Genomic DNA, 27,726 nt, shown 5'->3' with positions numbered 1-27,726 from the left:
GTGGGCACTTTGTTTTTCCCAAAGGTGATGACTATACATTTTTTGGCATTTAGTTTAAGGCCATGATTCCGGCACCAGTTGTCCATTTCAGTGAGGCCTTTCTGTAGGATGTATGTGTCAGCTGGTGTATCGACTATGGCACCTAGTTTGCAGTCATCTGCGAACTTTGTCAGCCACAACCCACCCATGTTTGCTTTCACATCTGAGAAATAAATGCTGAACAAGAGGGGTTCCAGGACAGAGCCCTGTGGGACACCACTTGTCACTGGCTTTGAGTCTGACATGGCTCCAGCGATTTTGACTTTATGGGTTCTATCCTTTAGCGAGTTTGTCACCCATCTTGTGACATATGGATTTACATTTAAGCTGTTGAGCTTGTCTATGATGCCAGAGTGTGGTATTGTGTCGAAAGCCTTAGCCAAGTCCAGGTAGGCTGTATGGACTGCTTTGCCCTCGTCAATGGCTCTAGTGACTGTTTCGAAAAAGTCAACCAGGTTTAAAAGGCAGGATCTGCCTTTTACAAAGCCGAACTGGGTGGGATCAAGTGTCTGTAAGTCCCCAATGTCTCTGTTTATTAGTTCCATAATGATTCTTTCCATAGCTTTGCAGACCAGGCTGGTTAAGCTTATGGGGCGGTAGTTACCAGGATCAGTAGAGGTGCCTCCTTTGGGGAGTGGGACTACTGTTGCTGTACGCCAGTTTTCAGGTACATATCCTGCAGTAAGGCTAAGGTTAAATAGCATTTTTATGTGTGGGTTTAGCTCCTCTTGGAGTTCACTAGGATACCGTCGGGTCCCATTGATGCTGTGTTTTTAGCTTTGCTGAGGGCGGTTCTCACCTGGACATCTGAGATGACAGGGAGGTTACTGTCAGCTGGGATAAGTATTTCTTCTTTTGGGGGTGAGGGAGGGGAGAATTTGCACTGAACCTGTCTGCCAGAATGTTGGCAATATCTGTGGGTTCAGTGTATTTTTGTCATTGTGAACTAACTCTGAACATATCTGAGGGTTTCGGTTTCTAACATAGCTGAAGAAGGCCTTGTGGTTATCTTTAGTGTCCATAGGTTTTGAGAAGCTTTCTACTAGTGCTGATCAGAGATGACTTCTCTTTATGTGATTTTGCTCTGTCGTGCAGTAGCTTCCTTCTTTTGTTATACAATTTGTTTATGGCTGGGGTCCACCAGACAGGACGCCTGCCCTTGGTGGAGAGGGTCTTGGTTTTATTTGGGACTGCATGATCCATGCATTCTTGGAGATGTCCGTAGAAAGCATTTGTGAAGGATTCTGCACTGTGGGATGTGGTTACAAAATTCTAGATGCTGCATATGTTAAACAACCACTGCCCTACTTCTCCTAGCATAGCTGGCAATACCTCAAATCATCACACCCTAAGCATGTCCTCAGAAAAGAGGTGCCTGAAAAAGATTGAAACATTATCACCCACGGTGTCAGTTAAAGAGTGGACAAGTGAGGATGGATGAGACTTCCCTTGTCCTGTGTGAGGAGATCCAACGGGTGAGGAACTTGTAGTGATTACCCCTGGCCATATGCATTAAGAGGGGGAACCAGCGCTGTCTTAGCCAAAAGGGAGTCACTAGCAAGCTGTTTGAGGAGTCTAGCTGAATCTTCTGCGAGACAGTAGGAAATAGAGGAACAGGAGGGAAAGCATAAAGAAACATTCCCTTCCAAGGATAAAAAAGGGCATCTGTCTTCCACACCAGATGGTGTGGCACTCTGGAACAGAAGAGAAGAAGCTGCCTGTTCAAAGGGGAAGCAAAAAGATATACCTGTGGAATACCCCACCAAGGGACAATGTCCAGGAACACATCTCTGTGAAGCATCCATTTGTGAACCTGTGTTTTGGACCTGCTCAGAGAGTCTGGCACTAGATTGTACTCTGAAGGAATCTATACTGCCTGAAGAGTCAACTGATAACTGAGAGCTACCTCCCAAGCCTGAAGAGCCATCCCGCAGAGGAGGTAAGATTTTGTGCCTCCTTGCTTGTTGGCATATCACATCACTGTAGTGTTGTCTGTGTGTACCTTCAAGGGGCCTGGAGAGAACATGGGGGAAAAAGCTTGAAGGGCCAGAATCAGAGCTGTCATCTCATTGATGTTGATATGGTCTGACTTCTGATGGGGAGGACAGAGACCTTGAAGTTTCAAATGACCAAAAGAAGCTCTCCACCCCAAGTCTGAGGCATCGGTGAACAGTTCTTAAGAAGGGACTAGAGACTGAAAGGGCCAACCTTGGTTGACAGCAAACTGTTGAATCCACCACTCAAATTTCTTCTTTAGACAGGGAAGGAGAGGTACACTGAATTCCAGAGGGTAACTGTGCTGCAGCCAAACTGAATTGAGGTACCACTGAAGCGTCCACATATGCAGTCTGGCAAGACTAGAAGAGAACCTGAATCCCAGGGCCTGAAGAAACTCCCTGGATGGCATGGCAGTCAAGAGGAAGAAGAGACTGAAAAAAGGCTGTCAGTCACAAATCTTATGGAGGTGGAAGAGAGGCCAACATTGGCACTGTCTAAATCCTGCATTCCAGATGCACATGATCCTGAGAGGGAGTTAGGATGGATGTTTGGAAGTTGATAGTGAACCCCAGACTTTGAAGAAGAGAGATGGTGAACTCCAGATCCTATAACAGGTGACTGGGAGAAGACACCCGAAGCAACAGGTCATCTAGATATGGAAAAATCTAAATGCCTTGGAACCTGCAGAAAGCAATCACAGGAGCTAGGCATTTTGTGAATACACTTGGGGCAGTAGAGAAGTCAAAGGGCAATGCAGAGAACTGAAAATGAAAGACGACACAGAGAAACATAAACGCTTCCTAAAAAGAGGATGAATAGGGATATAAAGGTAATCATCTTTCAGGTCCAAGGACACCAGAAAAGCCTGGGGTAATGAAAGAGGAAACATGGTTTGAAGAGTAATTATCTGAAAAGAAGGGACCTTCCGAAATGTGTTGATCCAGGAGAGTTCCAGAATAGGTCTACAAGTGCCCTCCTTTCAAGCAATCAGACACCTCTTAGAATAAAAACCCTTTCCCACTTGGGAAGTGCGGACAGGTTGAATGGTTTCTTGGTTCAACAGGGATCCTAGAACCTCCAGGAGATGAGGAAGTTGCTCTAGAGGAGGTTGAGGAATCCCTGAAAAAGGAGAGACTTCCATAACATGAAGTAAGCTTGATGGATGATAGAAAGAACCTAAGAGTTTGAAGTGATAAGACAGCAATTTGGAAGACAGAGGCAGCTGACGGTACAAAGGAACCTGGTCTAAAAGAAGGTGGGCAAATTACCAAAGAGAAACAGGCTTATTAGATAAAGAAGGGTTCTGGGCTACAGAAATCTGAGAAGCCTTAACAGAGGGTGCCTGCCTACTACCCTTCCTGCCTTTGGAGGCCTGGTGGGGCTGGATAATTCCTCTGGAACTTAGGGATAGGAGAGACAAAATATGTTTAAGGTCCTGCAGTATTTTATCTTTCTCTTGAAGATAGTTAAACATTTCAGCAGCAGTCCCAAAAAGATGTTTATTATCCAAAGGAGCATCCAAAAACCTAGCCTTAATGTCCTCAGGCTGAGAATGGAGACAAAGCCAAGAATAATATTTTTCAACCTATTTATAGGTTTTCAATTGTAGATTTATACACATCTTCATTCATATTATATTTTGTATTTGACACACAAACCTGAAAAGTATTTATTTGATATGAAACCAGTCGTTGTTAAAAGTGGTTTAGTTTATATTTATTAATATTTATTCTGGTAGATGTCTAGTGGTAGATCTTTTTTGTTATTTAGTTAGTCATTTTGTTGGTTAGTTAGTTTCTTAATAAAGTTTTAGATTAGTTGGTTAGTCTGTATAAAGTGTTAATAAGCTTTTTACTTTAGGTTTTTAGTTTCAGTTTTGGGTAGCACAGTCTCAGATAACACTATGGTGCTAAGCAGGAAGGGGGACTGGACTAAAGGAATGATTTTACTGCTTTCATTGCTCTTAACAGAACCACCCTCTGTAACTACTCCCTTGCTTCAAACAGCCTGATTATATATAAATAATGAATGTTTTTGATGCTTTTCATTGTACTCAACTAGGATCACTTGTTTGTGTGTTTCAATAAAGGAAATTCCATTTTTAGCTCAATTGTGGATTACCTACTATTTTCTGTTTGATTATTTTGTAGCACATATTTTACAGTTCAGTTTTTATGAAGTGAACTAGGTGCACAATATAATTCAGGAAGTGAACAAAACACCCTCCACATTGTGAAGTTTCTTCTTGGTTTGTTTTTGACCCAGTATATAGGTTGCATACTGTATTTTTTTTTTTGAGACTTGGAAGAACACCATGGATTTTTCTTTTTCTTTTTTTTTTTTTTTTAAATAAAAATTGACCCTCTTTAGGAACCTTATAGAACCTATCCGGTTTCTAGGGTAGAAGACTGAGAATCAGGGGACTTGGAAGCAGCAATGAAAGTATGTAATATGGCAGCCAACACAGGAGGAACTGCCAATGGTTTAGGAGTATCCACCTGAAGCAACTCAGAATATCTTCTCTGAATATCAGACACTTGAGAAGAATCCCACTTAAAGAATACTTTCAAACATGCAATTGTGTCCCCAAAGGACAATCCCCCAAAAGATGACTCAGGGATAAACATACTCCTCTTCATCAGAACCATAAGGCAAACGTATCTCTGAAGAATAGGACAAAGACCCATCATCAGACACTGAATCCTCATCTGAGGAATCCAGTTCCCTAAGTCATACAGAAGGGGTAAAGGTCCAAGGAGGAGCAGGCACCGAAACCCCTTGAAGAGGCTTTAATGCTGTCAAGGCAGAAAACGAGCCCTGAGTAAACGGTTGCCATTCCCTTTGAGGATCCTTAGGACAGATTGAAACATGGTTCATTTTTTCTATTTTCTTGGAAGGGACATCAGCTCTAACATATACAGGAGGTTCGGACCCTTGGCGAGATTCGATAAGAGAACCCAGAACCTCCTCCATGAGCAATATCTGCAGACTCCCTCTAGGACCCTTTGGGATAATCAACCACAATTTTCCCCTCAATGTCTGGAGCAGATGCCTGAAAAGCCTTAGAGGACGTGTGAAAAGATGGATCCATACCAGCCTCTGACAAGGTTGCTGCAGAGGAATCTGATGTAGATGCTGAATGACCTGCAGAGCTATTACCTGCTTCTAGAGGGATGTCTGGTGGAGGCAGGAGAGCAAAATAATCTGCCTGAGACTTCTTGGCCTTCTTCATACCTAGTGGGAGTATCTCGGGGTTAAAGCATTCTGCCACAGTACCCTGGACTAATTATTTAAGCCATTGATTTTCAAGATAAATGGCCAGGGAAGACAAATGGCTTCTGAGTGTCTTAGGCACAATTGCCTTACAGATGCAAGAGGTATGGTCGTGGGAAGTACCCGAACAAAGTAGACACTTTGTGATGATCCTTATAGGGAATCTGCCTCCAACAATGACATTTTCCCTTCTTGAATGGCATCAGCTCTAGGTAGCAAAATAACATAGAAAACCAAGAAAATTAAAAAAAAAAAAAAAAAAAAAACAACAATCCCAATGGGGCACTTATTTGGTGGCTAATTATTCAGTACATCAACAACGCATTTAGACCAACTAGCAATAATGGCGTTCAAACTGACGGCAAAGAAGTTCTGGGTAGTTGCATCCATATGTCCCTTTTATGTTCTGTGTGCAGTTTATAAATGTGATGTTTGGTGCATACAAGATCATTAAGCTTTTGTATACTGGTAGAGTGTAGGCCTGCCCTGGGCAGGAGAGACTTTCTGTTTAGGATACTGAAACAGTGATATAGAAGGGCATCTAAGGAAATCACGGATATGGGAATCAAGCTGGGGAGGTCAGTATTGCCTATTCCAAGTAGAAACTGGTAAATGAGATTAAGTTCATAGGTTCATAGCAGACTACTAGGCTAACAGCTTAAGAGCCCTTACAAGCCTAGTCATTATTACCTGATTTTACCTGATTTTACCTGATTTTGATCCCTAAGGGCTAGAGGATTGTTTAGGTTTGTTCCTATGTCTTTGAGTATTTTATAGATTGCTCCTGTCTATAAGGGACACAGGCACCACCCCAGGAATTAATTTACGATTCCCATCCATTGAGCTAAACTGTGTTTGAAGAGGATCAGTGAAGGACTCTGCTTTATGTGAATAAGAATACTGTTCTAGGGAAGGGGTAATCTCTGAAACACATATGTGCCTCTCCAGAGTGTTTTGTTCATGTCATAAATCAGGATTAGATCCTTGGATTGGGTAATCCTCATGCAGTCTGTCTTGTTAATGTGTAGCAGTTCCAACAGGGCTGCATTTGAGAGGGCTTTGTAGGCTAGGCACATATCACCCCTTGATAGTTGGTAGGAAACAGAGTAAAGGGACAGAACTTTTAGTTTATCTACATAGGACATGTTTTTTATACCCTATATTTTTTTTGTAATGAAACTCTGAGGCCTCTCATGCTAAAAGGTGCATTTTACTCGATTACTGGTCTGATGAGGGCTGAGTACAGTGGAACTATAATTTCCTTTGATCTGGATGCCATGCCTTTACTTATAAGCTGTGCTACATAGAAGGACTTCCTCACCACTGTGGATGCATGGTGGTCAAAGGTCAGGTTACTGTATATCTGTGTACCTAGATCTTTCACCTCTGGTCCACTCTTAGGGATGTGCTATCAATATTGTAATTTGCAGGGGCATTTGACTTCCCAAAGAGTATAATTTTGCATTTTTTTGCATTTAGTTTTGGGCCATGTCTCTGGCACCAACCATTTGTCTGAGTCAGACCCTTCTGAAGGATATCTGCATTGTTGAGGGATTTAGCAATTGACCCTAACTTGCAGTCATCAGCAAACTTGATCAGCCAAAGGCCTTCAACATTAGCCTTGAGTTCGAAGTATGTTCTGAACAGGAGAGGTCCCAGCACTGAGCCCTGTGATACACCACTAGTAAATGGCCTCTTGATAGATCTGGATTATTCTGCTCTAACAACATGTGTCCTGTCTGTGAGCCATTTTGCTATCCACCTGGTGAAATAGGGATTTATGCCCAATTTTTTGAGTTTATCTATAATAGCTGAGGGGTGAATTGTGTAAAATGCCTTAGCCAGCTCAAGATAGGCAGCATGCACTGTTTACCCTCATCTATGGCCCTAATGATTTTCTCAAAGAAGTCCAAAAGATTAAGCAGGCAAGACCTGCTCTTGATGAAGCTGAACTGGGTTTGGTCCAGTGTTTGGAGATTTCCTGTGTTTTTGTTTATCAAGTACACAATTGTTCTTTCCATGGCCTTGCATATGAGACTAGTTAAACTTATGGGTGTGCAACTTACTGGGTCCATTGATGGTCTCCCTTTATGCAGAGGGATGACTGTTGCTGTCCTCTAATCCCCAGGGACAAAGTCTGGAGCGTGTGGTTGAATAGAGATCCTAGTGAGTCTGATAGGTCATGTTTCAAGCTATTTAAGAGGCATCCTGGGACATTGTCGGGACCCATGAAAGCCCTGTTTTTAGCTTTAGAGAGTGCAGTGGCAACCTGCTCTTTTGTGATAACTGGTAGTGGAATGGTGGGATGAATTTCATGGGGGGGGGGTAATTGGAGGTGATGGGGAGGTGAAATCTGAACTGAATTTATCAGCCAGGAGATTTGCTATATCTTCTGGCTGGCAGTAGGTGATGCTGTCTACAACTAAATTTGCATGTTGTTGGCTGCTGTCCTTAAGACTGTGAACATAACTGAAACATGCATTATGGTTCTCCTTAGCTTAGGAGCCTATTTTTGCCTCAAATTTTGCTTTTGAAGACTTGAATAATTCCCTGATTTTCTTACTTAAACTAATGAGAGTTTTTTGCTGTTGTGCACATTCTCTCTTACATCTAGGCAGGATTTTCTTTCTTTTGTTGTATACCCTATTTATATCAGGGGTCCTCCAAGGTGGCTTGTTTTTAGCAGCTTGTCCCAGGCTTTGTTTGGTCTGGTACTACCATTTCTATGCATTTGTTTATATGGTTGCACATGGCTTTTGTGTACACCTCTGTATACGTATCTTTGTTTTCTGGGTTTAAGGAGCATGGAAATTAGCTATGCAATTGCTTAATGGGAGGTAGTTTGCCTTACAAAAGTTCTTAAAGGTTTTGGGGTTATGTGGAGGCACTTGTTTTAAATGTATTTTAAGGGAGACCACTTTGTGATCTGATCTAACCTGTGAGGACAACTGGTGGGGAGTACAACACTCTCCCATATTTGTTAGTACTAAATTTAGGATATTTGTACCCCTAGAGGGAGTGCATACTAACTGCTCCAGGGCATTTGCATTGAGAAAGTCTAGAAATCTTTGAGCCTGCATGCTAGTGGTCATATATGCTTCATAGTTAATGGAGGGGTAGTTGAAATAAGACCAGAGTATGATATTGGGGTGAATGGTAAGTGATTTTAGTAAATTCAGGTATGAAGTATGGTTTTCCTGGTTCATGATGGGGGACCTGTAGCTAGCCAAGGATATAGTAAGGGATTTTTCCAATGGTTCGTTGAACATGGAGTAGCTTGTGTGTGTCATATTGTTTGACCAGTCTTGAAGTGTGCTTATCCTTTATGTAGATGGATACACCTTCACCTTTTCTCCTTTCATGTGCAGAGGCTGGACTGAAAGTGTGAAACGCTTTCCATTGCTTTGAACCATGTCTCAGTAACTGCACAGACATCAGCATTCATCAGGGTGAGGAATACTTCTAGGGAGTGTAGTTTCTTTTTGAGACTCACAGCAATGAGCAATAATACATTTAGCTTATCATGAGTACCTTTTGTTATGTTAGAAGGTTTATCTGTTTGACAATACCTAATGAAGGCTCTACAGGAGAGGATAATGTTTTGGCCAATATCCAAAAGCTTAGTGGCAACAGGTGAAGATCATTCTTGGCAAAGCGGCATGGTTTGTCAATCATGTTCTCCCAGGCTGAGAAATATTGGAGCCCTTTAAAGTGACATTAGTAGCTAAATCAATTAAAGTCAATCATTTTTTGTTGGTATTGTGGCATTATCTTTGGAGATGGTAGAATGCTGCTCAGTACTAGGCTTATACCTGCCTATGACACATATTCTGAGTGTTCAATCATGTTTCTCTTTATATAGTCCAGAGGGATACATCTCAGGTCATTTATACTCACATGCACTATGACTGAGTCATACTGGCGGTTGTGGTTTAGTGACCTGAGTGCTTGGGTGAGATGGTGAATCCTGGTGACTGACAGACAACTAACTGAAATGTTCTCCTTATTCCACCCAGTGAGAGGGACATCAGTGTCTCACAACAGATTCTCCTATGACCAAAGTATTGGGCTGTGTGGTGTTACGCCTTATGGGTTTGGTAGTTGAAATACTAGGAGATGTAGTTTTATGTGTTGTGGTGGGAGTTGTCTTGCTTGTGTGCATGCAGTGTTTCTGGGGACTGTGTCTGGGTGGCCACTTGGGTTTGGGTAAGTTGCATGTGAACACCATCTCATATGTGGGTCTATGTGCCCTAGTAAGTGTGGTGAGTGTTGTGTGTGTTACTGACAACCTAACTGACATTTTTTTGTCTGTATGCGAGAGTCGCCTTCAGTGACATTGTATAATTATATCTCTCACATCCTGTATTTGTCTGTTTCAGAATTAACTGGCTGTAAGTAAACATGAGGTAATTGCTACACTGCCTCAGATGCCCATGTCCACCAAGCTGGATGCAGAGATAGCAGGAAAGTACCTATCCATGGATGAAGCTCCTTAATATGTGCTTTACAAGGGAAGAGAATAGGGTGTTTGCAACCAGATGAGGGATGGGTGCTTACTTAGTGTAATTTACAGCTATCCTATACAGTGATGCTGCCCAGTGTGCAAACCAGTCATTCTTTGAGCAGCAATAGTTCTTAGTGCTGTAATAATGTAATATAAAGCTAACTAAATGTGGCAGTGCTGCTCAGCACACAGACTAGTTGCTTCTTGAGTAGCATGGGAATGTGGAAAATTTCAGAAGTAGTTTTTATAGGAAAAAGTACACCTTCTAGTAATTGCATATGTACAGGTCACCAGTAACCACTGCTGCACAAAATGCAGTGTAGCACACATCTAAGGCTTATAAAGAAGCAGAAGAAAACAAGTTTTGAACTAGTTATGCCTACAGGCCAATCAGGTAAGCACACAATAAGCTTTCCGCCAGCAAATTGTAGCTCATATAGGTGAAATCAGCCCTCTCCTGCTACAACTGTGGAGATTGTAACCTTCTTAATGTAAAATTACTGGTATGGAGCCCAAGTGTTAGGGAACCACAAAAACAGATGCCTAAAAGCACTGAAAACATCAGATACAATGTATTTAGAGAACTACAATTGCAGAACAGCACACCTTACAGCAGTGAAAAATCCATCTTAAAACTTTAAGCAAGTACAGGAAAAGCAATAAATAGCACATAAATCTTCTAGAATGCAATGAAAACAAGTAATACAAGTGCAAAATAGTACTTAAATTCATTTTTCTTCCCAAGGATGTTGTCAGATGCAAGCTAAATCTCTCAAATTCTCTGGTGTCGTCACCACACGATGACTAGCTCTGAGTAACTTAGCTAGCAGCTACCAGACAAGGCAGTGGGGGTGGGGGGATTACTAGAGTGCATGTCACTGTAGTGGTGCCCCCCCCCCTCTAGCAAGATACATTGGCATCATAAACCACCATGTCATGGGGAGGGATAGGGCCAGTCAGTGCACTACTGCCAGACAGCTTGCCCTTGGTATGATGACCCCTAAGTTGTATGTTTCAATCCTTTCTTACAGAGCAGCAAAACTTTTGTTAAAAATTATGCTAATTACATCTAGGGAGGTGGGACCAACCTAACAGAGGGACATTTTAGGGCCGACAGTAGTAGCAAAGGCAACGGGGGTACAGAGCTGCATGGCAAATGAAAGAATTTTAAGTTGGTGCTGACTGACCTTGCTTAGAAGGAATAACCAAGTGAAGAAAAGTGAGGTATGGGTTAAAACGTTAAATATTTGTCTCATTACTCACAAGCACATTTTATCACAAATGTAGCATTATCTGTGGCTACACATATACAGAAGTCCCTGCAGGAGAAATTTGCAAAGCATCTGTCTGAAGACTGATTTGTGTATTTGTTAATCACCATTAGACTTACCTTTCAAGACACATGCCTTACTTGTTGCAGTTGCTCTCAAAAGTGTGTTGTTAGAGTGATCATTTTCATCTTTAAACACATTTGAGACTAGACCTCTCAACTTCTTTGCTCAAGAATTCTGGGCAAAGCCAAAACTAGAGGGGTGAGAAAGACTCAAAATGAGGACAACTTTTAAATATTACTCTAATTCACTTAAATTATTAAAATAATAACTTTTGCATCAACATGCATTTTCTGAAAACTAAAAGTATGAAACACTAATTTCTGGCATCACTGACTGACTGTAATCCTCAGTGATTTACCAGAAAAAAAATGAGGGACAGTCCTGCAAGCACATGAGGTAAAATCAGGACGGTTCTGCCAAGGATAGTTGAGAAGTCTATTTGGGACTTCTAGGAGTATGAAAGCATCCAAGGGAGACAAAATCCAGCGGATACCTCTCGAATAAAATATCTGGACAAAGCCTGATAGAATGGGAGGACAAAGGCCCAAAAATAGGGACAGATTTTAAATATTGCTCTTATAAAAGTTGCTAGTATAACAAGAGTTGCCTTAGCATGCATTTTTGTGAAGGATATGAAGTTTGAAACACAAATGTACATCAGTATGTAGTGACTTCAATCCTCAGATCATCCCAGTGATTTGCCAGAAAATCGCACATTTTATGAGGAACAGATCAAATATAGGAGACAAAAATCTGGACATTCTGCAAAAATCTGTATAGTTGAGAGGTATGATCCAGTGTATCCATAATGAGCTGTGACCCATCAGTTTTCTCACTTTGTATCTGAGATGAGTTTCTTCTTCACATATAATAATTCTGGTCTATTTTGTGCAATTTGATTTTGTGTGTGTGTGTGTGGGGGGGGGGGGGACAGCTCCCCTGTAGTTAATGGTCTTATTTTTCTCTGAGGAGTTCTTTATTAACTTCTGGACATTGTACAAAGTGTTCTTAAAAACAACAAAATAGTAAGCAGTGAAACAATTATTTTACCAGGGGGCAAGCCCCTTTGGCTTATTAACATGCTGTGCAAAATATGAGCACAGGCGCTATTTAATCAGAGAAGCTCTGAACTGGACTTTATTGCCGAAATATTTATCCTATGTTGACTTTACAGTCATTGAAGACAATGCCCCCTCTGTCACGTGGGCAAAGTAAAAAGACAGACAGCAGTCTTAAGTAAAATATAGTTTTATATAGGGGTCATGGTAGTGTATCAAAGAAAATTGTATGCTGCATGGAAAAAAGTGCTGTGATTTCTGAGTGTGTGTTTTCTTTTTTATGATTTGTAGTTACTTAAGAACAAAGAAATTTAAATTTAGCATTTTAAATGTTGGAGGTAAGCTATGAGTGAATATGTGGTGCTCCTAGAAAATAGTTTGCAAGTAAATTAATATATTGCTTATTTCCTAATATTGTTACGTTATATTTCAGTCTCTGAGAAGATACGCATGAGACCTGGCCTATTTCTGACAAGGAATCCAAGGGACTATGACCTCTTGGTGAGTAGCTGTATCCTGTAATTTTTCTTGCAGAATTAATTTAGTCAAATTGGCATAAATGATAGTTTTCTACTGTGCTTCTAATTTGTGAATCTTTTCAGAAATTTAAAAAGTCAAAAAGAAGAAAACCAGATACTGTGGCACCAAAGGTCTGTTGTAGTAAAAACAAACTAAACCAAGAAGAAATTCAGCAGACCACCAGGCTAAAAACATAAAACCTTTACTCAAAAAAATAAATTATGTTTAGCGCTTTCAGGTGAAAACCCTTCATCAGACAACCGCATAATGACACAAGAGCATTATTTAAGATACAAATAACCAATCATATTGCTTAATTAATTTAACAATAACAATTTTAACTATTAAAAGTGAGGTACATGCCTCTAAAGAAGAGGCTTTAAAGGCACACCATTAAACCCTGGGTTTCTGTCAGCTCCCAAGGTAATAATCCATGATGTTTCACAATATTCCATATACCCAACTAGATCTCCCTCCTTTTATTAGTCTGGACACACTGCAGCACCATGAAATTAAAATAATGTCCAGGACATTTATGAATGTGTTGAAACAAAGCACTGTGTGTGTCATTCATACGTACAGCTGATAAATGCTTAAATATCCTGTCTTTTAACCTACAATTAGTTTTACCTACGTAGAATGATTTACAACACATACACTGAGCAAGATATATAACATTCTGTATATTGCAGATAGCAAAAAGCCTGGGTGCATAAATTCTATTAGTAATGGGAAGAACAAACTTATGTCCTGAATAAATATATATGTAATGCTTTGCAGTGCTGACATGAAAATGTACCTATCTTCTTAAGAACTTCAATCCTGGCCCTACCCTTGTTACATAATACCTGCTTCAAAGTCTTCTTTTTATTAAAAACAAAGTTGGGAGTGTCCCTACTATTTCTCTAAGGGTGTCATCAGAGGATAAAATCCTCCAGTTTCCTCTTATTATATCGTAAACCTGTTTAATATCAATACTATACTTAATATATATACTTACCTTACTTCTATTCTTATTATCATTAATGCTAACCCTATTCCTCCCCTCAGCAGTAGGCATTCTATTCCCTTTCCCTTGAATAGAATACCAAGGAGCAGCTCTATCTTTCCTGTATCTGGTTTTCTTCTTTTTGCTTTTATATTTTTTTCGGAGAAAAGGCACACATAGCTAATTTTGTTACAGCTGAACTGGATTATAACCCAGTGACACCGGTGGCCAGAACCTTTCGTGAGAGGATGAGGAGGTTGGCCACTACTGACGATAATCCTGTCTTGAGTATGACATTTCTACAGCATGATGCAGTCACTGTTGTAACATCTGAGAACAATGAGTCCTTTTTACATTTGTTCGGTGTTTTAGAAAATGAGCTATATAAACTCAAGTGGCTTCAATGGCAACATCTGCATCTTGAAGCCTGCTTGATTTTTGAGTAATTTCCCGTGGTATGAGGGTATTGTGTATGCCGACCACCATCCCGAGTTGCTCGCACGTTGGCAGGAGATTAACCTTTAGACGAGTTATAAATATATGCATCTGTGGATTGAATTTTCCAGCCTAAGGAACAATGTCTCATTCAGGCAATTGAAAAGCACCAGCAGGAATTAGAAAGTAAATTCCATAGTAAGAATTGCCTCCTCAAATTGGACTCACTGTACTGTGCTGTCAGTGCATACGACACCAAGTTACAACAGATTAAAAGTAAAAAATTATCAAGGGACTTTCAGGATGTTAGAGGAAGTAATATATTCATATGGCCGAAAATAGCATCTACTGATAACAAACGGGGGATACACAGTGTAATAGTACCATTGTGGGAGATTCTCACAGGGGCAGGACATGGACAACCAGGTTAGCCAGTCTGTCACTGATATCCAGGAACCAGCAAGAAAGTGGAAGCCAGAGGTCCAGCTTGTGGGCTCCTTGGAAAAGGAGCAGCTGTCCACAAGTGACATTAGTAGCTAAATCAATTAAAGTCAATCATTTTTTGTTGGTATTGTGGCATTATCTTTGGAGATGGTAGAATGCTGCTCAGTACTAGGCTTATACCTGCCTATGACACATATTCTGAGTGTTCAATCATGTTTCTCTTTATATAGTGCAGAGAGCTACATCTCAGGTCATTTATACTCACATGCACTATGACTGAGTCATACTGGCAGTTGTGGTTTAGTGACCTGAGTGCTTGGGTGAGCTGGTAAATCCTGGTGTCTGACAGACAACTAACTGTAATGTTCTCCTTATTCCACTGTCAAAGGAAAAATATACTTTAAAAATGATCAAAACATGGTAGGTTCAGGTTAAGGCACTTTAATCTTGCAGCAAGGAGACAAAAACATGCTAATACAGAGTTTGTCTAACCAGAAACAGGAAATGCATTCATTTTTATAGGTTATCAAATTAATCCTGTCCTACCATGCTGACGTAACAAATTACCACCTTTTGGTCATCATCTGCTGACCATCTTTCCCATGATCTTCTGCTGATTTAAACAATTTTTATGTGAAACATCCTGAGGAAAACAACATGGCCTTGGTTACTTTCAGTTAGATACTTGTTATGTTACATTCAAGATACTATAGCTAAATCGAACACAATGCTAGCAGTTCATTTCTCTAAAAAGTCTTTGTCTAACTTATCTCTAACTACTGCAGCTGCAGAGTTTCCCATCCTCTGAACAAAGCTGTCTGTCTGAAATCATTACATTTATTCAATGGTATATTGTCTATTCATATGCTTCTGACCTAGCAGATTGACACCTGTTTTTCAAGTACATTTCCACAAGGCATAAACAAGAATATTGCTGTGCTAGCAGTTACTAGGTCACTGGGCAACTTGCAAGTTTCAGTAAGCATGCTGCAGTTTCAATAAAGATTATTTTCGGCCTCATATGAAACTCAATTTATAAAAATCACATTGCATAAGAAATAGAATGAAAAGCATGTTAAAAACACTTGATTATTAATTTGTTATTAAGCAAACACATATTAATACATATTTTTCTAACATCTCCCTCCTGTTAATACTTTTTATTCTATTTTCAAAAAAGGATAAACAGTTTGCTTCTTTTCCTAACCTCTTCCATTTAGGATTTGCAGTTAAGAAAGTCATTTAGTTTAAACTTTTATGAAAGCGTCTTGACATTCTAGCAGCTCTTCAAATTCAGTACTTTGATACATAGTTTCAGATACAGATATATCTATGAATTCCTTAATTAATTTCTTCATGCAGGGGATTCCGCAACAAATACAAGCTCCTATTAGGAGTAAACCTACCCCAATAGCAATCAGTATGTTCATAAAGATGGAACCCCACCCCCCCAAAGGCATTCTGAAAAAACTCTGTCAGAGGGTTTGGGCCTGGTTTGGTCATGGCCGACACTTGCTGAATCACCTCGAGATGATCGTTGATCTCATGCTGATGGTCAGGAATAAATGCACAGCATTCTTCTTTGATTAAAGCGCAAGTCCCACCTCTCGCCGCTAGGGTGAAGTCAAGAACCATTCAGTTTTGAAGCACTACAGTTCTCATGGCATTCAGTTCATCAGTTATCAGTTCAAGGACAGAAAAAGTTGCATTACTTATTATTTCGAGAAGTTTAGACAGTTTTCGCAGTTCCCATATTGATTTAACTCCGCCATACATGGGTGATATACCTGCCCAGGATATAACAGCATCGCTCAAGTCCATGTGCACAAGTTTGGTTCCCACAGTACGATGGTTTTTCCACCCTGCTTCGATTCATCCCACTGGATTCTCTGGTTTCTTAACAGTCTGTTTGGTTACGTCTCGAGTATTTCGAATACTCCCTTGAGGCAAGGCTGCAGTGTGTCGGATGGCCGGAACCAGGCATCCCAAAAAACAGCTGCCAGACTAATTCTCAGGTAACCATTTATATGCCTTTTTCCCACATACAAAATAACAGTCCTCTACCTTTGTCATTACTTTGTTACGAAAAGACTGCCCTGCATGAAACATTTTCTTATCTATCACTGATAACTGTTTGAAAAGTACAGGATTGTGCTGTACCTGATCAAGAGTTTTATGCATAGATTTTAAAAATGAATCATAATCTGTATTACAAGATCCACTCAAATCATTTGGTTTTCTATAACATTTGTACTGTACAGTAACATTACATTTACTCCACCCAACTTGGATGGAGTCGTTTTTATAAAAACATACAATTCCTTTTTGTGTCACAGGCAAATACAGTGCTACTTTATCTTGTGCTTTAATAGCAACTGTGTCAAAAAACAGATTTTCCCAGGTCTCATTGACCCCTAGGGGGATAGCAGTCATTAACAAACCCCCGTATGCTGTTGGTATGGCCGTACAGACCCAGCAGTTCGAAACATTGAAAGTCTCTGCATATACACATGTAATTGCCTGATAAGTGTTAAAGTTCGGATGCCAGTCTATGTTTGGTTCATTACGTCTAATCAGTTCAACCTTTGTGGCAGGAAAAAAGTATGGCCACAGCAAAAAGAATAATGTGATCAATATTGCAACAAAAACAATCATACAAGTTTTCTGAAATTGTTCAGTGTCTCTACTCACTCTGTATCTGGCCATTTTGTTCTTGTTGTGCAACAGTAACAAGGTTTTTGTCCAGTTCAAAGTTTTTAACCAGTTTACAGTGTGTCAAATGGATCCAAGAAGCTCGTTCCGCGATTTTGACTGCGGTGGGTGTCGACAGCAGTACCTGGTATGGACTTTCCCACTTCGGAGAACTCCAGTTCTTCCGCTTCGTAATCTTCACCCAGACCCAAGTGCCTGGGGCTACTGGTGCTTCTGATTTCGGTTGCTCTTTATCTGAAACAGAATTTAACTGCAAAAGTTTGTTATTCAAAAATCTCCTCATATAACCTGCAAGTGAACTGTCAGCCTCCTGCTCTGTAGACATGAGAGGTTTCCACTGAGGTGTATAATATGCCCTCCCAAACAAAGTTTCAAAAGGAGTTAATCCCTTTACATTTGGAACAGTTCTCATACTCAACAGTGCTAAAGGCAAACAGTGCACCCAATTTTTCTGTGTTTCTTCTATCAATTTCCTAAGCCTATTCTTCAGTACCCCATTGTGCCGCTCTACTAGTCCTGCAGATTGGGGGTGATACGCACAGTGATTCTTTAACGATATTCCGAAGTAACGACTAATTTGCTGAATTGTTTGGTTCACGAAATGTGTCCCGTTATCACTATAAATCTTTTCCGGTATCCCAAATATGGGTATAATTTCTTTAACAAGGACCTTTGCAACCGTAGCTGCATCTGGGTTTTTAGTTGGAAACGCTTCTACCCATTTGGAAAACATGTCTATAATAACTAAGCAGTATTTCTTATTCTCACATTTATTCAATTCTATGAAATCCATACAAATGGTATGGCACGGATATGGTGGTGTTGGAAAATTCCCTCGCTTAGGCTTCAATGCCCCTTGTGCATGATGCTTATTACAAACATGGCATACTGCACAAAATTTTTTTGTATAGTTTGTAAACCCATAAGTTGTAAACACTCGATTCACTAACTGTACCATCCCCCCCTGTTGAGACATGGCTCTGCCAATGGCTCAACAATGCTGCATATCTAAATAAATTAGATGGCAAAATTGGTTTCTTTTCCTTGGAGATGTACAGTCCCTTTTCGAGGATTGCTCCTCGTTTTATCCACTTTTGTTTCTCAAGATTTGTAGTCAGTGTCTTCATTGTTTTTAACATTTCTAAATCTAAAGTCTCTGAGGGTTGTAATTCCTCGCTCAAAAGAAAAGTTTCTGTGGCTGAAGCTGCCTGCTTTGCAGCTGTATCAGCCCGTGCATTACCTTTTGAAATTCTATCCTGTTGTTTTGTATGAGCTACGCATTTGCAAATAGCTACTTTCTTAGGTAACTGAATTGAATCTAACAAGTCTAAAATAAGTTGCGCATGATTAATCGGTTTACCAGTAGATGTTATCATTCCTCTATTTTTTCACTGTTGCGCAAAAACATGTACAGTAGAAAAAACATACTGACTGTCAGTATAAATGTTCACTTTCTTACCTTTTGCTAAGGTACATGCCCTTGTTAGGGCAATCAATTCTGCTGCTTGTGCAGATAAGTTTTGTGGCAAAGATTTTGCTTCTAAAGTTTCAGTATCAGAAACGATTGCATACCCCACTAGGTTCTGTCCTGTAGGACCCCTCCTGCACGAGCCATCCACATAGCATGTCACCTCAGCATCATCCAAGGGAACGTCCATAAGGTCTTGTCTAGGTAGTGTCTTTTGCTCAATCTCCTGCAGGCAGCAGTGCGGTTTGCCATCTACAGGGGTTGGAAGCAAAGTTGACGGATTCAAAGTTGTACATCATTCAATTGTCATATGAGGTTGGCCCAACAGAATGGTCATACAGGAAAGATGTCTAGCTGGAGAAAGATACGCTACTTTTTCTTGCAGTAAAATGATTGCGACTGCATGAGGCACTCTCAATGTGAGAGGGTGGAACAATACTACTGAGGCTGAAGCCTGCACTGCCATTGCAGCTGCAACTACTGCTTGTACACAGTGGGGCAAAGACCGCGCCACTGGATCTAACTGTGATGAATAGTAAGCTATGGGGCGTTGTTTGTCCCCATGTTACTGTGTCAACACTGATGTCATATAACCTTGCTTACAATCTACAGTTTGAATAAACTGCTTGTTATAGTTTGGTAATCCTAAAACTAAGGATGATGATATCAATTGTTTTAGCTTACAGAAAGCTACTTCTGCTTCAGGTGTCCATTGTAATAAATCCTGTGCAGCCATCGGCTTTTTAAATATTAAATAGGCCAGTGGAGCAGATTCCAAAGCATAGTTTGGTATCCAACTCCGACAAAAATTAGTAGTTCCCAGGAAGGACATAGTTTCCTTCTTGGTAGTTGGTCTAGTTGCTTGTAAAATCGCTGTTTTTCTGTCTTCATCTAATATTCTACCTTCTTTGGATATTACATATCCTAAGTATTTAACTTGTTTTCTCCAAAGCTGTAACTTGTGTTTGTTTACTTTGTGTCCTTGAGTAGCTAAAAATTGTAACAAAGGTATCGTGTCTTCTTTGCATTCTTGCTGGGTGGGGGCTGCCAGCAGAATGTCGTCTACATAAAGTAGAATCTGACTACCTTTCGGTGGGATAAATCCCACCAGGTTGCTTGCCATTTCTTGTGCAAATATTGTTGGGCTTTCACAATACCCCTGTGGTAATCTGGTATATGTATACTGCTTTCCCTGAAATGTGAATGCAAACCCATATTGGCTGTCAGGGTGTATCAGTATCGAGAAAAATGCATTACTTATGTCTACCACTGAAAAATATTTCTGTTCTGGCTTTAAATCATTCAGTAAGGTATGCGGATCTGGCACCATTGGTGCTCTAGGTATAACTGCATTGTTTACTGCTTGTAAGTCTTGGACCATACGCCATTCCCAGTTTGCTTTCTTGACAGGAAATAAGGGTGTGTTACATGGTGAATCAGGGGATTCTATTAAGACTCCTTCCTTGAGTAAGACTGCTATGATAGGTTTGATTCCTACCTCTGCATCCTTTCTCAAGGGATACTGTCTTTTCTGGGGTCTAAAAGCTGATTTTGGCATTATGGTAACTGGTCCTGCTGTTCGTATTAATCCTACATCTGATTTCCCTGCAGACCAGAGAATGTCTGGTATGTCCCGCAAGGCTTTTTCCTCTTCTTCTAATAATAGTAATACTCAACTATCCTCACTAGCCTGTGAGTGTACAGCTGGGTGTGTCTGTGTGATCCAATTCAATTTCTGTTTCTGTACTCCTTGTTCTGAGAGTTCTAGTTCTGTTTGTTTTTCCCACCTCGTGACTTTCTCACCTAAGTCTGCCCATTTTAGAGTTTTATTCTTAGTCAAACTAACATGGGCCAGTCGGTTAGATTTGTAGAGTGTCAAAAATTCCTGGGGCAATGAACAGCTTGCTACACTGTTCCCTTCTGTATCCCAGTACAAATTTTGCAATACCAGCCTATTTGCATGGTTCTGAAACAATTCTAGTTCATAATCTTTATCAGGACCTGGTCTATTACAGTAATATAGAGTACAATGCAACAAATGCTGTTTGTTAATGTCGAGGGAGGGGAACTTGCTGATAGCTACATTCATCAGTTCTTCGGTTACTGCCCCTGGACCAGTCGTAACCAAGTCCTGGCTGTACCACAAATGCATTTCACCCTCTGGTCACACTACCAAAGTGTCCATTTGTCACTGTGCTTTCATACCCTGCATGGTTGGAACTACTGCTATGCCAAATATCTGCATTAAATCTCTACCCAAAAGGTTCACTGGGCATTTTGCAGAAACTGCAATTTTACTTTTCTGAGTCATCCCTGAAACAGGGTCTATTATGGTAATGTCACGGGAGAGTGGCTCCCAATATAGCTGTCCGTTAGCGGCTTTCACTAGTATATAGTCTGGTGATTCTGTATCTTCTGGTAGTTTGGAAGGGTGTATCAGGGTCCGTGAGGCCCCGGAGTCACACAAACATTTAACTTCCCTCCCCTCCATCAGAAGCGTCACTTCCGGTTTTGTATCTGCTAAGTAAAGGTCTAAGCTCAAAAGAGCTAGGTCCAAAATTTCATTTTCTTCTACGTCTGTGTATTTATATACATCCTCTACCCCTTGTATCACATCCTCTTCACCTGCTATCACATTTACACTTGCCTTTTCCTGCCCACTTTCACTCAGTGATTCCTGACTATCATATAGTCATTCCTCATCCTCCTTATTTTCTGTAGTCGACATTTTATTTAGCCTGCAATTCCTTGCTAAATGTCCTTTTTTCCTGCACTTAAAACACTCACCCTTTTTCTTTCTTTCTTCGAAATCTTCTGATCGTTTGTCAGACTGTTTATTTCCCTGGGCATTTTTCTTACCATTTTTCACAGTTTGTACTACAAATACTTCTGACCCATCTTCTGCTGAAAATACTTGGGTTTTCTTTTTCTTTTTACTGTTAAAATGTCTTTCTGCATGTCTAGCATATTCAAGTAAGGCTTGTAACCTACTTGTTCGATGATCTATCATATGCTTCGTAATGAAGCTACTAACAGGTTCAATGCATCCTTTCAAAAATGCGTTTTTCAATTGTTGTTCATACGGGGAATCATTCGCTTGATTTTCAGGAACTGTCATGCCACTATGATTGTTAAAGCATTCTAATAACCTGGCATAGTACCCATCTACTGTTTCTTTTTCCTGCTGTATACATTGATTAATACAAGTCCAATCAGCCCTAGGCTTCCACCTTTCAGAGATCTGGTCTGTCAGACCTTTCACTCTGCCATCTAGTTCTGCATCAGTATGTAGGAGTGGTCTAAGTTGTGCATCACGAGGATTCCAGCTGCCACAAATCATGTGCCAATCTGGACCTACAATTTGTCTAACTACTTTTTCTACTTCCTCTCCATTCAAATGGTAACTTAATCTCATACCTTGTAAATCTTCTAAAAACTTCCTAAAATTCACTTTTGGGTGGGGAATACCTTCTGTGGCTTTCCGGATATCTTCCGGTGTCCACGGTCTATAAACTAAAAGAGTCAGATCTTGTCCTGCCTGTCCTGCCTGAGGATTCGGTACTTCTATGAGCGGACATATTTCTTCTTCGCTCATAGCTTGTGAAGCTCTATTTAACTCATTTAATTCAATTTCCCTCCTCAAGTTGCGCGTTCGAGACCTGGTCTCGATGGGATCCCTGACAAACGGTTGTGCTTTTACAGGGACAGCTGGGTATAGCGGAGGTGGATCAGCACGTCCACTCGCTTCATATTCTGGCAACGGAAGTGGAGGGGGCGAAGGAGGGGCCGTCGCTATTACTAAATTATTATCTTCTTTGTCTAAAAACATAGTTTTTGAATTTTTAATTCTTTGTTCCCTACAATTTGCTTCCTCAAGCCACCTGTGTGCCTGAGGGACTCCTAATTGTCTCTGCTTTTTTAATTTGCCTTTCGTGTCTATTTTTAACTGTTTTACAAGTTTCATAAGTGCGAGTTTATCTAAATTACCCTCGAATTTGTACTTATCGACCCATTTGGTATAATATTTAACATTATCGGAACGCTGTAATTGCATATACTTCACGTCTTCGGTTAGGGGTGTGTCCTGGGAGCTTTTTGTGCACTGATTTCCCATTGATGTCTTAGCTAAGCTGTAAATTGTTACGTAACCCTTTCTATCACGTGGTACCACAAGTCTACACCTTTTTTACAGTTTATCTAGAATAACTGTCTACCTATCATGTTTCCCTGATCTATGACAAAAAACAGTAATACCTTCTTCTGTCTCTAATTTGCATAAGCAATTTACCTGACAAAAAAAGAATAATTCTGTAACTAGTCCCTGATCTTGAAACAAAAATAAGGTAATTCCTCCTTACCTGACCCTCCGTGAGTTGATCCACCGGATCGTTGACTCGTCCTCCAATCCCAGATCAGAAACAGTGGCTGGTCTCTTTTGAACGACAATTCAGTCGGAGGTCTTTCAAAGCAGAAGAGCTGATTTGGCCTCTTCTCCGTACGGATGCATGCCACCGGGCCCAATTCTGACCTAGGTCCAGAGCGAGAGATACGTTTTCCGGCACGAAGGACCAATCTGTCAAAGGAAAAATATACTTTAAAAATTATCAAAACACGGTAGGTTCAGGTTAAGGCACTTTAATCTTGCAGCAAGGAGACAAAAACGTGCTAATACAGAGTTTGTCTAACCAGAAACAGGAAATGCATTCATTTTTATAGGTTATCAAATTAATCCTGTCCTACCATGCTGACGTAACAAATTACCACCTTTTGGTCATCATTTGCTGACCATCTTTCCCATGATTTTCTGCTGATTTAAACAATTTTTATGTGAAACATCCTGAGGAAAACAACATGGCCTTGGTTACTTTCAGTTAGATACTTGTTATGTTACATTCAAGATACTATAGCTAAATCGAACACAATGCTAGCAGTTCATTCCTCTAAAAAGTCTTTGTCTAACTTATCTCTAACTACTGCAGCTGCAGAGGTTCCCATCCTCTGAACAAAGCTGTCTGTCTGAAATCATTACATTTATTCAATGGTATATTGTCTATTCATATGCTTCTGACCTAGCAGATTAACACCTGTTTTTCAAGTACATTTCCACAAGGCATAAACAAGAATATTGCTGTGCTAGCAGTTACTAGGTCAGAGGGCAACTTGCAAGTTTCAGTAAGCATGCTGCAGTTTCAGTAAGGATTATTTTCGGCCTCATATGAAACTCAATTTATAAAAATCACAGTGCATAAGAAATAGAATGAAAAGCATATTAAAAACACTTGATTATTAATTTGTTATTAAGCAAACACATATTAATACATATTTTTCTAACATCCACCTATTGAGAGGGACATCAGTGTGTCTCACAACAGAGTCTCCTATGACCAAAGTATTGGGCTATGTGGTGTTACGCCTTATGGGCTTGGTAGTTGAAATACTATGAGATGTAGTTTTATGTGTTGTGGTTGGAGTTGTCTTGCTTGTGTGCATGCAATGTTTCTGGGGACTGTGTCTGGGTGACCATTTGGGTTTGGGTAAGTTGCATATGAACACCATCTCATATGTGGTTCTATGTGCCTAGTAAGTGTTGTGAGTGTTGTGTGTGTTACTGACAACCTGTTTGACATTTTTTTGTCTGTATGTGAGAGTTGCCTTCAGTGACATTGTATAACTATATCTCTCACATCCTGTATTTGTCTGTTTCAGAATTAACTGGCTGTAAGTAAACATGAGGTAATTGCTACACTGCTTCAGATGCCCATGTCCACCAAGCTGGATGCAGAGATAGCAGGAAAGTACCTATCCATGGTTGAAGCTCCTTAATATGTGCTTTACAAGGGAAGAGAATAGGGTGTTTGCAACCAGATGAGGGACGAGTGCTTACTTAGTGTAATTTACAGCTATCCTATACAGTGATGCTGCCCAGTGTGCAAACCAGTCATTCTTTGAGCAGCAATAGTTCTTAGTGCTGTAATAATGTAATATAAAGCTAACTAAATGTGGCAGTGCTGCTCAGCACACAGACTAGTTGCTTCTTGAGCAGCATGGGAATGTGGAAAATTTCAGAAGTAGTTTTTATAGGGAAAAATACACCTTCTAGTAATTGCATATGTACAGGTCACCAGTAACCACTGCTGCACAAAATGCAGTGTTGTGCAAATCTAAGGCTTATAAAGAAGCAGAAGAAAACAAGTTTTGAACTAGTTATGCCTACAGGCTAATCAGGTAAGCACACAATAAGCTTTCCACCAGCAAATTGTAGCTCATATAGGTGAAATCAACCCTCTCCTGCTACAACTGTGGAGATTGTAACCCTCTTAATGTAAAATTACTGGTATGGAGCCCAAGTGTTAGGGAACCACAAAAACAGATGCCTAAAAGCATTGAACACATCAGATCAATGTATTTAGAGCACTAAACAGCACACCTTACAGCATTGAAAAATCCATCTTAAAACTTTAAGCAAGTACAGGAAAAGCAATAAATAGCACATACATTTTCTAGAATGCAATGAAAACAAGTAATACAAGTGCAAAATAGTACTTAAATTAATTTTTCTTTCCAAGGATGTCGTCAGATGCAAGCTAAATCTCTCAAATTCTCTGGTGTCATCGCCACACGATGACTAGCTCTGAGGAACTGAGCTAGCAGCTACCAGACAAGGCAGTGGGGGAGGGGGATTACTAGGGTGCATGTCACTGTAGTGGTGGGTCCCCTCCTCTCTAGCAAGATACATTGGCATCATAAGCCACCATGTCATGGAGAGGGATAGGGCCAGTCAGTGCACTACTGCCAGACAGCTTGCCCTTGGTATGATGACTCCTAAGTTGTATGTTTCAATCCTTTCTTACAGAGCAGCAAAACTTTTGTTAAAAATTATGCTAATTACATCTAGGGAGGTGGGACCAACCTAACAGAGGGACATTTTAGGGCCTACAGTAGTAGCAAAGGCACCGGGGGTACAGAGCTGCATGGCAAATGAAAGAATTTTAAGTTGGTGCTGACTGACCTTGCTTAGAAGGAATAACCAAGTGAAGAAAAGTGAGGTATGGGTTAAAACGTTAAATATTTGTCTCATTACTCACAAGCACATTTTATCACAAATGTAGCATTATCTGTGGCTACACATGTACAGATGTCCCTGCAGGAGAAATTTGCAAAGCATCTGTCTGAAGACTGATTTGTGTATTTGTTAATCACCGTTAGACTTACTTTTCAAGACACATGCCGTACTTGTTGCAGTTGCTCTCAAAAGTGTGTTGTTAGAGTGATCATTTTCATCTTTAAACACATTTGAGACTAGACCTCTCAACTTCTTTGCTCAAGAATTCTGGGCAAAGCCAAACCTAGAGGGGTGAGAAAGACTCAAAATGAGGACAACTTTTAAATATTACTCTAATTCACTTAAATTATTAAAATAATAACTTTTGCATCAACATGCATTTTCTGAAAACTAAAAGTATGAAACACTAATTTCTGGCATCACTGACTGACTGTAATCCTCAGTGATTTACCAGAAAAAAAAATGAGGGACAGTGCTGCAAGCACATGAGGTAAAATCAGGACTGTTCTGACAAGGATAGTTGAGAAGTCTATTTGGGACTTCTAGGAGTATGAAAGCATCCAAGGGAGAGAAAATCCAGTGGATACCTCTCGAATAAAATATCTGGACAAAGCCTGATAGAATGGGAGGACAAAGACCCAAAAATAGGAACAGATTTTAAATATTGCTCTTATAAAAGTTGCTAGTATAACAAGAGTTGCCTTAGCATGCATTTTTGTGAAGGATATGAAGTCTGAAACACAAATGTACATCAGTATGTAGTGACTTCAATCCTCAGATCATCCCAGTGATTTGCCAGAAAATCGCAAATTTTATGAGGAAGAGATCAAATATATGAGACAAAAATCTGGACATTCTGCAAAAATCTGTATAGTTGAGAGGTATGATCCAGTGTATCCATAATGAGCTGTGACCCATCAGTTTTCTCACTTTGTATCTGAGATGAGTTTCTTCTTCACATATAATAATTCTGGTCTCTTTTGTGCAATTTGATTTTGTGTGCGTGTGTGTGTGTGGGGGTGGAAACAGCTCCCCTGTAGTTAATGGTCTTATTCTTCTCTGAGGAGTTCTTTATTAACTTCTGGACATTGTACAAAGTTTTCTTAAAAACAACAAAATAGTAAGCAGTGAAACAATTATTTTACCAGGGGGCAAGCCCCTTTAGCTTATTAGCATGCTGTACAAAATATGAGCACAGGCGCTATTTAATCAGAGAAGCTCTGAACTGGACTTTATTGCCAAAATATTTATCCTATGTTGACTTTACAGTCATTGAAGACAATGCTCCCTCTGTCACGTGGGCAAAGTAAAAAGACAGACAGAAGTCTTAAGTAAAATATAGTTTTATATAGGGGTCATGGTAGTGTATCAAAGAAAATTGTATGCTGCATGGAAAAAAAGTGCTGTGATTTCTGAGTGTGTGTTTTCTTTTTTATGATTTGTAGTTACTTAAGAACAAAGAAATTTAAATTTAGCATTTTAAATGTTGGAGGTAAGCTATGAGTGAATATGTGGTGCTCCTAGAAAATAGTTTGCAAGTAAATTAATATATTGTTTATGTCTTTCTATCGTTACATTATATTTCAGTCCCTGAGAAGAAACGCATGAGACCTGGCCTATTTCTGACAAGGAATCCAAGGGATTATGACCTCTTGGTGAGTAGCTGTATCCTGTAATTTTTCTTGCAGAATTAATTTAGTCAAGTTGGCATAAATGATAGTTTTCTACTGTGCTTCTAATTTGTGAATCTTTTCAGAAATTTAAAAAGTCAAAAAGAAGAAAACCAGATACTGTGGCACCAAAGGTCTGTTGTAGTAAAAACAAACTAAACCAAGAAGAAACTCAGCAGACCAGCAGGCTAAAAACATAAAACTTTTAATCCAAACAAGAA

General features: G+C 40.0%; 1 protein-coding gene across 1 annotated transcript in view; it reads left to right on the top strand.

Moving 5' to 3' along the window:
* The window catches only part of ITGAE (integrin subunit alpha E), a 1,198,231-nt gene that overhangs the window by 242,413 nt on the left and 928,092 nt on the right, over positions 1 to 27,726 (top strand). Inside the window, exon 4 of the mRNA XM_044054873.1 lies at positions 27,423 to 27,490. Coding sequence (XP_043910808.1) covers positions 27,423 to 27,490 — 68 coding nt within the window. The remainder of the gene's footprint in view (positions 1 to 27,422; positions 27,491 to 27,726) is intronic.

Source organism: Protopterus annectens, chromosome 13.part0 (genome assembly GCF_019279795.1).
Source record: "Protopterus annectens isolate FY-2018-M chromosome 13.part0, PAN1.0, whole genome shotgun sequence".
NCBI classification, from domain to species: domain Eukaryota; kingdom Metazoa; phylum Chordata; order Ceratodontiformes; family Protopteridae; genus Protopterus; species Protopterus annectens.
This window is presented reverse-complemented; position numbering and strand designations above follow the sequence as displayed.